Source organism: Perca flavescens, chromosome 10 (assembly GCF_004354835.1).
Source record: "Perca flavescens isolate YP-PL-M2 chromosome 10, PFLA_1.0, whole genome shotgun sequence".
In the NCBI taxonomy this organism is placed as follows: Eukaryota; Metazoa; Chordata; class Actinopteri; order Perciformes; family Percidae; genus Perca; species Perca flavescens.
The window spans coordinates 20937622-20955372 of record NC_041340.1 but is presented as its reverse complement, the minus strand read 5'-3'; the positions used below and the strand labels follow the sequence as shown (position 1 = coordinate 20955372).

General features: G+C 39.4%; 1 protein-coding gene across 1 annotated transcript; it reads right to left on the bottom strand.

Annotated features, from left to right (window-relative positions):
• Positions 1-1442: 1442 nt before the first annotated feature.
• gfpt2 (glutamine-fructose-6-phosphate transaminase 2) lies at positions 1443-17748 on the bottom strand. The gene is made up of 19 exons (XM_028589288.1): positions 17634-17748; positions 15952-16059; positions 15071-15178; positions 14651-14776; positions 13914-13972; positions 12720-12851; positions 11255-11316; positions 8938-9017; positions 6728-6833; positions 6337-6500; positions 5352-5447; positions 5014-5111; positions 4712-4832; positions 4255-4412; positions 3889-4003; positions 3480-3607; positions 3123-3290; positions 2684-2845; positions 1443-1570 (listed from the first exon to the last, which is right to left on the bottom strand). The coding sequence occupies exons 1-19, from the start codon at positions 17638-17640 to the stop codon at positions 1526-1528; spliced, it is 2043 nt and encodes a 680-aa protein (XP_028445089.1). The 5' UTR covers positions 17641-17748; the 3' UTR covers positions 1443-1525.
• Positions 17749-17751: the final 3 nt, after the last annotated feature.

Below are 17751 nucleotides of genomic sequence, written 5' to 3'. Positions count from 1 at the left end.
CGTAGAGGATGCACAATTACTGATTTGCCAAAGTGTCCAGCAAACACGAGTAGTTCTCAAAAGGTAAGGAGAGGTCTGAGGACTTCGTAAAATATACACTTTTATTCTGTTGTGGATTGTTTTTTAAATTAACTGGCTCCATTACTGTCATCTCTGTCTTTAATATCTTTTATATATGTCCATAGACTGAACTAGCTTCATTTTATGCATCTCATAATGATGGTATATTACAAGCACAAACTGGGACTAGACTGAATCAATGATCATGCAGGCTTATACCACCTCTTGTCAAATAAATAAATAAATAATAAATAAAAAGAACTATACCTGCAGCTCTTATCCTCCTGTTAAAGTAATATAGCATCAACATCTGATATTTCTTACCACAACAAACACTGGAAGGTATGGAGAACTAAGGAATAACAACGGCACACTTTGAATAGAATCCTTTACCTATTTATTGATTGGTAGTGCCTGCTTAGGTCTTTAAAACATACAGTATAAAATACAATCACAGTTAAAGATATAAATCAAAACCCTCTCTTAAGCCCCCATAAAATAAGAATCAGATAAATACAGAATATTATGATTATCATAAACCCATACAAACAGCTGATGAAACAAAAGTATTATTGAAAGTCATGGTAGTCACATTGTTTTTTTGCTGCATAAGTGCTCATTAAATAATTATTATGCGTGTCTATGGAAATGCTCCAACCTTTGACAATAATAAGTATAAAGAAAGTTTCATGCTCTACCATGTACTGCAATCCTGTTAAACAGAATATACTTACAATATATTTTAAATTAAAATCAAGAATCAAGTAATAATGTTGACGTTATTGGCTAATGGTCCACCAGGCACAGTGATGCCATGAATGTGCAGTGAAATATAAAAAAAATTGATTTTCATAATTCAGAGAACTCTCTGGAATAGAACTGTTTAATTCCTACATTTCCCGTTATACAAAGAGAGATAAGATGCCCCCAATAGACATAAAAAATTCATTAAACAGAAAGAGAATAAATCACCTCACTTATGATTTTGTACATACATAAAGCACATCTGGTCCATATATTGCACAGCTATAAACACTTCAATACACCATGTCAATGCTTTTCTGCTAAGCCTGTAGTAGTTTGCTTCTTGAGATAAGAAAAAGGCACTGCATGTTGGTTGCTTTGGATGTGTGAATGTTGTTGTCATAGATTGTTCTGCGAGGCCTCCATGACACTGGCACTTCCTCAGCAGTATATTTGGTCGACTTCACATTTCTCTTTTTTTAATTTATTGTACCATATACCTCCCTCTTTCATTTGACACACACACACACACACACACACACACACACACACACACACACACACACACACACACACACACACACACACACACACACACACACACACACACACACACACACACACACACACACACACACACACACACACACACACACACACACACACACACACAAACGTTCAATTGCACTGTACATCTATAAGCCTGCTTTTCTGTACTTTTTTATTCCACGGTCACAGATTTGGCCAAGTTTCTGGGAAAATCAACCTGCAAAAAGAGAAAGCAGTTTGTTAGAGCAAATAGCCTGGAATTTGGCTGTGTTGTGTCACATAAAGTGCAATCACTGTATGTTAGAACATAAACTTCCTTTTTATGCTTTAACTAAAATACATTAACAAGCTAACAAAAGCTGGATAGCAAATGGGGCTACAGAGGATGGATTTGCTCTCACGAAGGTGTAAAAAGAAAAACCACAATGTTCACATTGATGCCTGAGTCACTGACCAGTTCCTGCCTTTATGATAAGAAAAGTAACTGATTACATATGCCATAACTGTGTAAACTAAGTAAAGACATTGTCTAAATTGGTGGGTTAGATGAAAGATGAAAACACAAGATTAACAGTTTGTAAAATCAAGCCTTCCAAACGTTTTACACAAAACAAAATCCGAAAGTGGTAACCAAGCTGTCATGACAAAGTAAAACATACTGCCCGCCCATACACACATACACATACTGCTTTAGAAAGTATAGCTTGGTAAACTGGTCTCCACAACCACTGTACAGTATGTTAATAATTAATGAACTGCAAGCAATAAATAGCCTCCTCGAATCTTGTGTTGCATGCAAATTACATATCATTGAGATGTTGAAATTATATTTGGGATAATTGTGTTGATGTTCATAATTACTGTTAAATCAAAAAACTAAATGTTAAGGACAGTTATGCATGTATCTAATCTACAGACTTGGCATAGCATTAAAACTAATATGCAACAATAATAAAAGAATATATGTGAATTTAATGTCATATTCCTAATACATTTTGGGTAAAAAAATTATTATTGTTATCATTTTCATAGCATCATATTGAAACGTAACCAATGACAAATGCAGTATTTAGACATGACAGCTATGTGCCACAATATCTCAAAACAGGTATTTTTTCCTGATAAGATTACATAGAACGATATTAACCGATTATTTCACTGTTTGCATGATCTCCCTCATTTCTGGGGCTCACATTAGCAGAAAGTCTCACACATCTCCTTAAAGTTTTGTTAGATAAAAAGCACTTCAATACTACAAAAGACTGTGTTTTCCATATACAGTGAGAATTTGTACAGATAGCTTGAGTCAAAAATTATGTTCACTACTTACGTCAAATCCTCGCAGGACAGCCAAGTGGAAGGACATGAGCTGCAGGGGGATGACACTGAGGATGCCCTGCAGACAGTCCACAGTATGCGGCAGCTCGATGGTCTGGTAGGCATTCTTGCACATGTCAGTGTCGTCCTCGCAACAAATGATGATGGGCCGACCCTTATGGAGAGAGAGAGTCACGAGCACGACAAATCATATTAGTCAGTCAATTCATTTTGTTACATTTGTTGCACTCAGAAAGTAACATTTGTGTGTTTCAGTGCCTGCAGACAGGGGCGTCGGACTGTGAGGATGGCCCAAAAAGATGCTAGAATGAATAGCTGTGGATGCGGGGAGGGGCCCATAGAAAATGCCTTTCTATAGGGCCCAGAATTTTGTGCTACGCCCCTGCCTGCAGATGAGTTACAGTAGAATGTGTTTTTTTTCCAGGACCTACCGATCTGGCCGTGACTTGTTGCAGAGCATTCTGGCACTTGGTGTAGCAGGCGTCTCTCATGATGATCATGATGACCGGCATGTCTTTGTCTATAAGTGCCAGAGGACCGTGCTTCAGCTCCCCAGCCAGGATGCCCTCGGAGTGCATGTAAGTGATTTCCTTGATTTTCTGCATTAGAGTCAAATGAATAAAACAACCTCAGAACATTATATTGGATAATAACAACACATACAGCACAATAGAGATTACAACTCTGTTATGTCATCAGATGTTCCTACTTTGTCCTCATATTTATTAATATTCTAGGAGAAGTGAATTGCATTTTTTTGACAGACTACTGTGGCATTCTCAACTCACCAGCGCCCCCTCTAGGCAGGTAGCGTAGTGGAAACCTCGGCCCATCACCAGAAGAGACTTTTGCTGGTACAGTTCCTCGGCAATGGACTTGATCTTCTTATCCTGGGCCAAAACCTTCTTTATCAGCTCTAGGAGAGTAGAAGAATGACTGATGTAGACATGGAGGTATTATGGTAACAGGGAGAATATGAGTGCACACTTCTCAAACAAGACATATAGCATTTTGTTAGCTTGATTTGTCAGTGATGGCCGAACATGGTTAGCATCTGTCAGTCTGCATTTAACACCGGATAAGTGGATGAAGATGGATGGATGGATGGATGGAGTCTGCATTTAAAGATTCTGTGTGCTAATGTTAAGACCACAAAAGGCTTTGTGTTTGTGATTGACTGGTGTTTGTTGGACTGACCAGGTAGATCCCTGAGGCTGTTGATGATCTCCAGTCTTCTCTGCTGTAGGGAGAGTCTGTCCTCGCTCATCATCAGGCCAAACATGGCGAGGGCCACAAACTGACTGGTGTAGGCCTGGATCACATACACAAAAAACACTCATATAACCCCAAGCGTAACTGAACAGTGTTGCCTATCTAGCAAATAACACAGAACTGTGTATATCATGCAGCCATTAAAGAGATGGATTGTATCATCAAGTTGAATGCAGAGTGCTGTTAGTACTGCTGGACACCCTATGTAAAGTATGTGTATATTGCATATTGCTGTTGCCACATTCTGAGAAAGATTGTATAAACCTATGGGATGTACAGTATAAACTATACCTTGGTGCTAGCCACTCCTATCTCAGGGCCAGCATTGATGTGGACTCCGCAGTCTGTTTCTCTACAAATGGAGCTGCCCACAGTGTTGGTTATACCAACTGTCAGAGCACCTTGGCTCTTGCAGTAGCGTAGTGCCATCAAGGTGTCGGCTGTCTCTCCTGAAGGAGCAGAGGAAATGAAAGGATATGCTTACAATGCAAAATTGCAGCACAGTGAGGCCACTGTTGGAGGTAAAAGACAAAATGACGATGATACAGGTTTCACATAGGACCATGACAGTGTGACGCAAGTTTCTCTTTACAGCCAGTTTCATGGTCAGATGTGTCTCAAATAAAAGATCCTTATCTCAGATCGCTATTTTTTAGAAATTAAAATCCAACTAAATTAAAACAGTGACCTGAACCAGAAGACCTAGCTCAGACTGGTTTGTCAGAAAGTTTTTGTGTTTTGTTTTAACCTGACTGGCTGATGAAGAAGCAAACGTCGTCTCTAAACACAGGCGTGTTGCGGTCCAGGAAGTCGCTTGCCAGCTCCACCATGACAGACAACTCCGTCAGCTCCTCGAGGATCTGTCTGGTCTGAACATTTTGGAGGAAAAAAAAGCAGCAGTTATCATCATCATCATCATCATCATCATAATCACCATCATCATAACTCTTCAGACAACAGTATCTTTGTGTTTTGAACATCACTTTTGGTAGTCATAACTGCCTTTCTCCCGTCATCATGCTTATCCCAATTTTTGATAGCTCTACTTACAGCCACTGCAGCGTGGAAGCTGGTGCCGCAGCCAATCACGATTAGCCGTCTGCAACGTTTGATTTCTTTCAGGTGGTCCTTCAGCCCACCGAGAAGCACTGAGGAAATAGATGACAGTTACATTAGTGGCCTTTTGAAATAAGGGACCGCAGTGATGTGCAAATAAACAAAATTCCATGTTCAAACAGACAATGAAGGACACAAAAACAGATCCTGTGTGCATAGCCTGACTTGGTCCCTGCTTATATTGATTTAAGGGATCAGGGACCGGTTTGTTCAGGTGACCTACATATCATTAAAACTTGAAGGCAGGGCCGGTTTGTAAAATCACTAATCACCTGTGTTGGTTTCAAAACAAATCCGTCCTCTCATAGTGTTGACTACTGACTCCGGCTGCTCAAAGATCTCCTTCTGCATGAAGGCATCAAAGTTACCTGCAAAGAGAGGAGCATATGTACATCAGATTATCTGGTCAGTTACCTCTCATGGCATATGAGGACATGTCCCCAAGAGATAAGACACAAAAGAAAGAGTACATGGTGTGAGTGTCTGTGCTGAAAGAGGCTGAAAAACTGACAGCCGTATTATGTTATCAATTTCAGCCAGCAGAGGGAGAGCAAGTATAAGACTACAAACTGGACTTGATTGGTAACACTGAATGCATGTTCTCAGTGTATTCAATAGGTGTGGTGGAAAAAATACTTTTTGGTATTAACAGTGTATGTGTTTCTGCAGGGCTGTTAACTGACCCTGTCTTTTCCCTTACTTTGTCAGCAAGTAAAGGGGTCCCACGCTAAGGTAAGATGTTATGTCTTATCTTCAGGCTGGAGACAGGCATTGTGTTGTTTAGACTAGAAACTAGAACTAAGCAAACCTCTATCTGTGACCTTGTTTCTTGGGTGTAATTGAAGTTGGAAGGATTGTTTCTTTAAGCAAACGCCATGTTACCACTTTTGTATCTGGTATGTGTCCTGAATGATACCAGTAGAATCAGGACACAGTGTGTTCTTGGTGTTCTTTAAAACCTCTGATCTCTTAAACATTTTACAATTTCCTTTTAAGCTTAACAACTTGTCTGAAACAAAATAAAAGTGATAACCAGCAGTTAACAAAATTGTCACTTGTTTAGGCCTTTAGTGACAGGACAGCTGAAGAAATGAAAGGGGAGGGAGAGGGAGAATAACATGCAGCAAAGGGCCGCAGGTCGGAGCCGAACCCGGGCCTGCCACGTCGAGGAGTAAACCTCCACACATGGGCGCCCGCTCTACCAACTGAGCTATCCGGGCACCCACAAACAAAATTGTCTTTTGACCATAATCTGACCTTTCATGATCTGTTGCAGCTCCATCTGCAGGGTCTGGATTGCCCTCACTGGATCCTCACCAGCCTGCCGGTTAATCCTGTGAATGGAGAGTTTCCCGCCGGTCACCGCTGCTATATCATTATCCTCCAGGTACAACACCTTGTTGGTGTGCTCAATGATGGCACTGTGGGTAGAGATAAGATGATGCATGTGATAAATTGATTATGATGGTGTCCGCCGGTCTGGTCGGGTTCATAAAGGACACTAAACTTGTTTCTGTTTTTATTATTTATGCTCATACTTGACAGATATGGTAGAGAGAGAGAGATAGTGGAGGAGTCAGTGACATTAATAACATGACAAATAAGAATTCAATGATACGACCATCTACACAGACAATTGGGATCTCACCTGGCGTCAGAGGCAAAGTAATACTCCACAGCCCTGCCATCCCCCACACAGTCAATGTCGTTGGTGCAGTCAGGACGATTATGGCTGTTCTTCTCCTGGACTCGAGCTATGGGGTATAAGACATAGGTCAGTGACTTTAAGTCTAGATATACTCATAATTATTGAATTACAGTAAGATCAGAAAACGTTTTTAGGCAATGCATTCAACTGATAAGAGCAGTTACCATGAAACAGATCTTTATAACGGATTATGATCATGAAAAAACGTCCATATTGCTGTAACTGATGTAAACTGATGTAACTGGCTACTACCTGGTGGCAAGCATCAGTGAATGTTAATTGTTATCAGATTTGGTCTCTTTTGCTGAATTTGTCATTGATTATTAGCAGCATGCACTACGATTTTTGGTAGTGACAAAATGCCAATTGAGCACTGGCATGACAAAGAGTCAACATGGTCTTATTTTGTAATTAAATTGTAATTACGGTATGTTATATACTGTTCAAACAATTAAGTGATTTTAAAGAAGATGTGTGGTAATAGAGATATTAGTTACTATATAAAATGTTACACTGTAACAAGAGAGGGCAAAAAACCATTCAACCGTAAAAAGGACACACCCTGCTTGGCTCCCTCCTTGCCCCAAACCACCTTACTCTGCCTTGGACTTTGGACTGCTCCATATAAGAACCATATATTTTATAAGTATACAGATAAGACAGCAAAGACAGTCCTACAAACAGTAGAGAAAAAGAAGCAACAAAAAAATAAACTGGTAGTTGCTAACAATGAATAATTATAACGACGCTTTTCATAACAAGCGTATTTGAAAGATTACAAGAGACACTATGTCTCTATAGCTGGAAACTCTAAGATTAAGATCCACATTCTCTATCAGGTATCCAGACTTTTAAACACCAGACGAACACTACCCTCTGAAACTACACAAAGAAATCCCCTGGCAACACTTTAGCAAAAAGGCACAATGAATAACAGAACCATAACATATCTGAACTTGAGTTAGCCAAAAGTGTCACTTTGTGACATTTGTTACAGTACATCAAAGAAAATGGATTAGAGAAATATTACACGGTTATCCAGGAAGAACGTGAAGAGAGAAAATGCTTCCTTGATAGGATACATGTTTAAGGGCTACTGTATAAGGTTACTTCTGCATATCTTGCTGAATGACACATTTTACATGAAAAGACAAAACCCAACAATGACTTTATCCTACTAACAAGTATAACTGTGTAGCCAAAGCTTGATTTAATTTAGTCATCTGTTCCATAAAGCTCCATTGTTGCCCCAAAACTATAAAAAAAACACATCAGTGAATCAAACCGTTCCTTCATTAGGATAAACACAGGCAGTGTAGTTTATTTTGAGTCAATCCCACTTACACAGTCCTGCTGGCTGAAAATAGTCCCCAATAAATATTTACTCCCGTTTGAGTTTGCTTTAAACTACTGTGCCAGGTTTTGAGAGTCCAAAAGTGTTAAGAGATGGACCAATGCATTGTTGGTCTGGGTCTTCGCCTGCCTTATCCTTTTGAGATTGGTTCATAATTGGTTTTATAACCTGTAAGAAATGTGATATCACATAATGTTAAGAGGGAATAAATTCATGGTTTCTCTCACTTTTAAATTGGGCATAATTGATATATTTTAGCAATAAAGTTCTTGTAATAGGGTTGTGTTAAAACACCCGAAATCCGTACAGTACTTCATAACTTCCTATTAGGGTTTTCAATTTCTTCGTTTACTTTTAACAAAGAAATGTCGCACTATGTCGTGACTAAGCAAGCAGCTTCAGAAGTCAAATCCCTTTATTTTACTTGCCCAATAAAACAATGATTTTTTATGCAACTCAGAGACAGATTCTGTCAGGAACAAGATCATTTAGTATGCTAATGAATTATGAATTCTCTCTCTCTCTCTCTCTCTCTCTCTCTCTCTCTCTCTCTCTCTCTCTCTCTCTCTCTCTCTCTCTCTCTCTCTCTCTCTCTCTCTCTCTCTCTCTCTCTCTCTCTCTCTCTCTCTCTCTCTCTCTCTCTCTCTCTCTCTCTCTCTCTCTCTCTCTCTCTCTCTCTCTCTCTCTCTCTCTGCTCTGTATGTACTACCTACATGTATGTCTGTGTGTGAGTGTGCAGACATTTAGGGTGCAGTGTAAGCCGATAATGGCAGACAGAGTCAAGAACAGAGCTCACCAGTGTTGTACTGGATGGGGATGTTTTCGGTCGACAGCTCGTGCTCGCTTCGCACACCAATGAGCAATGGACTTCCTCTCCTGCAGGGACAAGAATGAGGCAGGCAGGGAGGACGAGGCGGAGAGAGGGAGAGAAAGTGTGGGTGAGGTGGGAGAAAAGAGAGGATTAGGCTTTGTAGACATACAACAATGTCAGATACATCCACTCTCATGTGGTGCTTTGTAAAGGTACTGTTGATGTAACCTGACATCCTATCCTGCTGTATTATTCCAAACAAAACTAAAGTTCCTTGGCACTCCTTATGATCTCTCCTCTCATTCTTCCAAGAATTTTTGTCTTCCCTCAAACTCAATCTTTTTAACTCTCACTTCTTCATTATTTTGTACACAATCCTGAGGTTTGGTTTTTCCCTGTACAGACGGAGGCTCAGACATTCTCCCACTTATTCCAGATCTTTTCCAAACATTCTCATCTTGAACATTAGACGGGTAAACTGATCCTCCATTCTAGGATTTGCTCACAGTTCCTGGACCGAGTCACTGCTTTCTCATTGGCTACTGATATCATGTGGGCTTCTCCCATTGGCTAAATGTATGTATGTATATATGTGTTTGTATATATGTGTACATACATACACATACATATATACATACATACACACACACACACATATATACATATATATATATATATATATATATATATATATACATATATATATATATATATATATATATACACATATACATATATATATATATATATATATATATATATATATATATATATATATACATATATATATATATATATATATATATATATATATATATATATATATATATATATATATATATATATATATATATATATATATATATATATATATATATATATATATATATATATATATATATATATATATATATATATATATATATATATATATATATATATATATATATATACACACACATTATATATACATATATATATACACAGTCCAAACAGTATATCAAAAGAAAACCTCTTAATGACGAGTTACTTAATATGACAACACCTCTTGAGAAACTGCGTCCAAAGAGCCTCTCCTTATTTCTTGTCTTTCTCTTTTCTCTCTGCTTAGCCCTTCTCTAGGCCTCGGCTACATTGACGTAAGACCGCTGGTTGTTTTAAGGGGTCTGGGCCTTGAAAAGGGAAGGCTTGCAAACAGAAACATGTGGTCACTATCTAATACAATATTTACCCTGAGGGAAGGAGAGAAGGCAAAACAAAAAGGAAGGGAAGCAAAGGGATGAAAGAAAATTAAGGAGCAAGTAAGAGAAAGACAGAACGGCGGAAAAAAGATGGAGGAACAATAGATTGAGAGAAAGTTAAAGAAAGAGAAGGTGAGAAGAAGAGGTTTAAGGTCCTGCCAGGAGGTTGATGCTTGACGACAAAGGGCGGTTGGATAATTACAACCCTTCCCTCATCCCTCCGTCCGGTAGACAATGCCGACTATTGATATCAGAAGGTTTTCTTCAGAAAATACAAGCACAGAATAGACAAAAGGGATGCCAGAGAGTTTCCTTACTTTAGCAGCAGGTGTGCCAAGAAGCAGCCTTGCCAACACTGGCGCTACCTGGCAACCTGTTGAGCATAAACCATAAGTAACGGCCCATGTGTCTCTCTTCACTTTGTTGCCCTTTTGCCCTCCTCCTTTTTCTCTCTCTATCACTCCCCTGCTCCCAGCAATCCCCTTTCCCCTGATCCATGATGGCTCACTGAACCAAACATATAAAGTCAAATAAAATTATGTAAAGTGATTAACCAGGAGTCTTTGCGGCAGGGGCACTTCCCGGCTGCAGAAACAGGAAACTCTCTAGTCTCTCCGTTAATGAGTCACAGAGAAGCCGGCGGCCTAGAGCCAGCATCCCAGAGGCCAGAGGCCCAGGAGGTGGAGGGGGAACCTGAATCCAACCTCTGCTCTGCCTGGGTCTTAAGACGCAGAAAGCACTGACACATGCAGGTGGATGCGACTATGCACACATTCACATACGAAAACAAAAAACATTTTAATTTCCCATTATCATAAGCAAAGCAGGTTCCAGAGTCAACATGTCACATTTAATGGATGTTATTTAGATAAAGCAACAATGACTGAATCAAATTCTCCTTAAATCATATTTAGTATTGCTTCATAGTTGTAATAACAGGGATGACTCATCTCCAATGAGTCTGGCTCACTGCACAGACACTGGACCAAAATGTGAAGTGAAATGTCCGAGCAGTGTGTGTGTGTGTGTGTGTGTGTGTGTGTGTGTGTGTGTGTACTAACCTGGTGGACACAGCCTCTCCGGGGTAATGACGACTTTTAAACACCAGAGCGAAGGCCCCCTCCTGAGACAAAAAGAAGCAGAGGAAATAGTGAGTTTACATTAGCTTGATGAAAGACTGAAATACACCAATGTTAAAGTAGACTGGCAGGGAAGAGGAGGAGAAAAATTTCAAAATATAATGATTTAAATGCAAACGTAAGGTTAGTCGTGTATTCCTGGAAGCGTGTAACTTTTAAGAAAAACGTTTCCAGGACAAAAACAAAAAATTCCTCTGGGGTTTGGCAGTTATGGTTGGGTGTGTGGTAAGTAGTGATGTACCGTGAGGGGGTGGGTGAGGGGGGGAGGATAAGAAATAAGACCTCTATTGTATAACATCAGCTGTGTTTTGAAAGCACTGACTGCAATGCTGCTTGCGGTGGTTAGAGGCAGAACAGGCTTGGAGTGTGTGCAGTGTGTGTGCAGTGCTGAAAGTGGGGGGGATAAGAGAGGGAGACAAGGGCTGTACGTTTGTCTAACTATCTGGTTCCCATTACTCCAAATCCAAAATGACTGCTTTGCCTCCTATGTTCTTCTAAGGAGAGAGAACCCACTCCAATCAAACGTGTGAAGCTGTGAAGCATGAAAGTCACCCAATGGAAAAGGCTTGCTCCATCTAACCCCCAAAAAATACTGTTTCTACGAGTGATGATGTCACGTGTGATGCTGTGAGGGCAGTTGCTACAGAGACGTTGAGAGTTGTTTTTGTGATGCTGTACAATGTTTTAATGGACAGGAAATTCAAGCGCACATTGTAGAATGAGGAAATGAGTGTGTGTGCGTGTGTATGAATGGTCAATGAAACATTTTATGACACTAAGCTACATGATGGTATCCTTCACAGTTATCAAGAAGCTGGTCGTAAAAATGTCTATCCTTTAACCTAGAGCTGAAGTAAAAAGTTAAGAAGTTAAGAAACGTTGGTGTGTCTCACTGGTATTAGAAGATCCTTTACTTCCGTAAAAAATAAAAAAAATAAAAAAAAGACTATTACAGGTAAAAGTCCTGAATTTAAAATGTTACTTAAGTATAAGAACATAAGTATAAAGAGTTAAAGTACACATTATGCAGATGGGTAGATTAGTAATATAGTACTGCATCATATCATAAAAGCATATCTGTTGTCTATGTAAGTAACTAGTAACTATCGCTATTCAACAAATGTAGAGAAGTAAAATTTCCCTGAGAGTAGTCAAATATAGAGATAGCATAACATGGCAATACTTTGGTAAAGTCTGTTCAAATTGTACTTAAGGACAATACATGAGTAAATGTACTGGCAGAAAAAAGAAATAGACGCAAACCCCTGATATCTTGTAATATAACAACAAAACAAAGATTAGCATGCTAACACCAGCTGTGCTGCTGTACAGGGGGCAAGCTGTGTCGGTGTTGGAGGTTATGTGCAGCTGTGTGTGAGCTACTCACCAGCTGCTGAATAACCCTCTCTACCAGGGTGGAGAAGGTGATGTCATTCTCTCGGTTGTCGTAAACATATTTGGTCAATTTCGGGATCACCTCTGTGTCCGTCTCTGACTCAAACTCATATCCTTTGGTGATCTGAGGAAGGTACAGTTTATATTAATATTAACACAAACACACTGAGGATATACTGTCGGTCATTCTGCAATATCAAACTGCAGCAGTTTTTTTTCTTTTCTTTTTTTACTTATTCCATGTGAATCTTTTATTTTGGTCGCTTTTTATGAAGTGCTTAAGGTTGGTGTCAAAACAAATATCTAAACTGTAGCCTTAGTAACCCGGACAGAATTACTATCAAACAAAGGTAAAAGCTTTCAGATTCACTTTCTGCATGTTGCTGATTGAAGGAAACTGGAATTATGTTTAAACTTTTTTGACGAAGCATTCAGAGTCATACTGGTGACGTTGTCTCATGTCGCTGTTGTGTGTAAACAACTAGCTAATAAATTACATGGTAAAATCTTTAATACTTAATTTGCTTAAGTGATTATATTACACACTTAAATTTGCATGGGCCAATGAAGTCATTTCACACTGAATGTTTTATGTGCAACAATCTAGTCTGAACAGACTTCATTGGTTTTGTCAGCAAAAACTTGTGCTATTTTAACAAGACAAGGTTATTTCAGGTTTTAATAATTAGATTTCCTCCCTCCATCAAATAAATAAATAAATACTTATCAACATACTTTCTTCAATTTTAGCTTCTTGTTTGTATATACCAGTCAGGTCTGACTTTTGCCCAAGTATAATGTGGCAACAAGTCACACCTCAGTTAATGAGTAATATTGAACAATGTTGCCTTAATATATAGTTCTAGTGCTGACAGCAGGATTTATTTAAAAACAGAATTAAAAATTCTTGCATGATGTTGTTGTTTTGTTGGTTGCAGTTGTTGCCTATGTAGGGGACAGCCTGTTTTTTAGAACAAACCCAGCTGAATAAATACAACAAATGGCACATTATCTAGTCTTTATGACTCATTTGAGGGATGTTATGATTCTCACAGAGTGACCGAGGGGCTTGCCACTGAGCAGGTTAATGGACACTGAGCCTGGCGGGCGGGTCTGAGATGGAACTGAACAGGGTTGGGACTCAGTTGTTTCTAAAAGAGAAATTCCAGATGATAATGCATCTTACCAGGTATGCCTTCAGCTCTTTGTAGTTGGTGATGATGCCATTGTGGATGACAACAAACTCTAAAAGAAAGTCAGTGAGAGTGAACAGATTAGACAAAGGGGCTAAAGGTCAAAAACGAATTAAATCATGAGAACTCAAATGCTCTTTCATGATACAATGTTAATGCATGTGGACAAAGCAGTGGAATTAGCAGCAACTAAAATGGCATGAAAACAGTATCACCACATATAAGTTACAAACAAGATGATAAGTTATCATGATAACCAATAACAGGTCTATATATCCATTACAATATAGTAATAAATCATAATATAATACAAACATAAGTTACTTAGTGTTTCTCCTTTTCTGTAATATGAACTTTCACACTTTGGACTTAAATGAACATACACGCCTTGGTCTAAAGTCAAAATACATTATTAACATGCCTACTAACATGGCACACTAATGACAAAGAGATGGGTGTATATTTAGTTAGAACAGAGCCTACAGTGTCTGAGGGCGTGTTAAATTAATGGGTATAGCATCTTTAATTTTAATGATATAACTGGATGACAATGTAGTGATTCATAACATGATAATCACAGAGTCACAGAAAAAAAGGTCAGAGTTCCTTTTGTCAAAGCCTACGTTATGTTTTGCATAGATTTATAGTTGAGCATAGGTGTTACAGTATATGCATTTATATACTGTACTGTGTATGTGGGCGTGCATTAAAGTACATTGGCACATATTACCGTTATCCTTGTCAGAACGATGAGGGTGGCTGTTGACAGCGCTGGGCTCTCCGTGTGTGGCCCAGCGAGTGTGAGCAAGGCCAAAGTGTGTGCTCAGCTCCTCGTCCAGGTCCAGTGAGTCTTTCTCTGAACAAGCAAAACACAACACCAATCCCTTTACCGACATGAACAGATTGCATTTTACTGCCATGAATAGAGTGAAGGGACATTTAAAGTCCGAAACAATGCACCACACAACGTTCAATAGAGGGGGAGAATTTTGGATTTTTGGAGAAATTCTTCAAAATGAAGTACAAAAAGAATGGACACTTTTCAAACGGAACACACTAAGGACAATATCTCAAAACTGAGAGCAACACACGTACGTTTTACACCCAAAAACTGTTGTGAGAAATATGGATCAAATGTGAATGAACCCACTGTAAAGCTCCTCATCCAGCGCCTTGACCTTCCCCTTCTTCTTGATCAAGCAGATGGTGTTGTCGTTGATGTCAGTGGCCGTCTTCCTAGGGCCATCGACAGCGATACCTGCAAACAGACAGGGAGGGGCAATGAAATATATACTTCTATAGTGAGGTAAGTAAGACACTAAGCTTGTATTAGTGATGAGAGGTCAAATTTAACTTCATCATGAAAACGCAGTTGGATATGTTATGACTAATGACAAAGGTACAAACTCGGGCAAGTTCTGTAAGGCCTATTGTTAGGCCCATTAAAGTGGAAAAACAGCATCTGAGGTATTTATTGTGGGGTGTAAGGGGCGTGGCTTCATCTTGTAAATGTCCAGGTGGCAGGAGGTTCTGGGCTGGAATTCACTGGAGCTTCCTAAGGTGTTTTGGTAGCTATCACATTTTATTCTTACAAGTTTCTATTAGATACTTTCTCTATGGTTTATAAAGAAAGGTGGCCCAGGACACCGCCTCTCTTTGTCAACCAGTTATAGCTGTCATACCGGTTTTGCATCATTCATTCAACATTATTATGATTGTACAGTTAAAATAAATGGCACCACGTGTACAGTAGGAAGCAGTCAAAAGGAATAGGGTGTGGTAGTACAAATCCAACAACAATTTGCAGTGATTCAACTCCCAAAAAAATTTAATTTTCTGACAGATTGTTTTCTCAATGCCTTGAATGCTATCAAATGTTGACCAGCTTTTTAAGGACTCAACGCACAGGGACTGCCAAGATCAACTATACACTTTTGTGCATGGTGTGTGTGTGTGTGTGTGTGTGTGTGTGTGTGTGTGTGTGTGTGTGTGTGTGTGTGTGTGTCAACACTGTGAAGCCAAGTGTCTTACCTGCTGAATCGTACCCTCTGTACTCCAGTCGCTGCAGTCCCTTCACCAGCGTCTCAAATATCTCCTTTCTGGTGCGAGGCACTCGGTAATTCAGATAGGCAAATATCCCTTTTTAGAGAGGGAGAAAGAGAAACAGAACTTAAACCCTCTGAAACCGTGTAGACAGAGTTTACACAACTGCAAAGCACAGTGGCATCTTTTGAGCTCAGTATTCTATTTTATTTAAGCATACATTTACAAGGTAGGATATAGGAACAAACAGCTGCCAGTAGTTGTTAGATGACATCAATATCCACTTTTTTTTTTTTTTTTAAATAGATGATTAAGGAAGGACATGGCAGATCAATGATAAACTCCTAGCTTTCAGCTGTATTATCTTTTATAGTCTATATCTCCACCTAACACTAATATGTTTGGGAAGGACAAAAACTATACAGGTTGTATGACAGAGCAGAAATTATATCTCGTTATTCCAGGTAATTACATGAGCTGAGTCAAGTTGATGCATCCTTCAATATTCATTCAATATATTTGATAAAATAACTGTGTACAGTATGAGGCTGCTGGGTTTATATGCCTCCTGTCCCGGTGTGTGTGTGTGTGTGTGTGTGTGTGTGTGTGTGTGTGTGTGTGTGTGTGGGAATGTTTCGGGCAGCTCTGCTCCCGCAAGCACACAGCTGACCATTGACGGACGCACATTGCGCGCAGTGTTGGAGCAGCCAGGTAGGCAGGCTGCTGTTACCTCCCACAGTCTTGGCCTCTTCCTTGCAGACACGAGGAGAGGGCGAAGTGCTGTTAAACATTTAGGTATGGATGTAAATGTCCCTGTTTCGAGAGATTTTTTTTCTTTTCTTTTTTTAAACGTGAGGCTGTCAAAATATGTAGGCCAATGGTTTAACTTTAGGTAGCTGTAGTTGTGGCGGTGGGTGTGACTTGCTTAACCCTCATGTTGTCCTCGGGTCAAATTGGACCACTTTTTTATATGAGAAATATGGGTTTTCCCCAAAAAAATAACATCCAACACTAAAATGAAAATTGCGATCACTACTTTCATAGTCTACCGGGTCAAAATCTGTTATAATACATACACATATGTTCCTTTGATGTTAACTATTAGTCAAAATAAAATAAGTAAATAAAAAAAAAAAATAGATGAGGTGCAGTGACCATAAATTCCAAAGAAGTGTAAAACGAGTGGTAACAAGTTGGAATCAAGTTGGCTAAGAAGATGTAAGACAGAGACAGACCTGGGTCTGTATAAACAGGGAAACCAAACCACGTCACTTTTGGTCGATGAGACAACATGGCAAAGGGTTAAATAACTTGCCCCATAGTTACTCTGACACTAAGTAAGGCTACTGTAGCCTACGTCTTGCCTGTCAACATCCGTGAGTGAAAATCCTGACACGTCGCAGCTGGGCGTAAAGCTTAAGAAAACAAACAGAGCTATTTATCTAACCGTTTCGCTTCAGAATTCCTATTTCCATTACCACGAAAACTATAACAACATCGGTATAACTACACGGGACCAATCGTATGATATGATAACTTTGCGAATCCCTCGCTCGACATCGGTATCATAGGCTACTGTAGCCTGAGCCCGTCAGTGCAATGTTAAGGTTTTGGAATTACTTCCCACAAGTTTCTAAATACATGAACTCGATGAAATTAGGTAAACTTACCACACATGACTCAAGCTTGGCCTTCGTTGCTGGATTCCTTTCTGTGAGAAAACGACTTGTAGTTTCCCGGACCGGAGTGATGCTTCTGCCTGTGCCGCGTTCTATCAAGACTGCACAC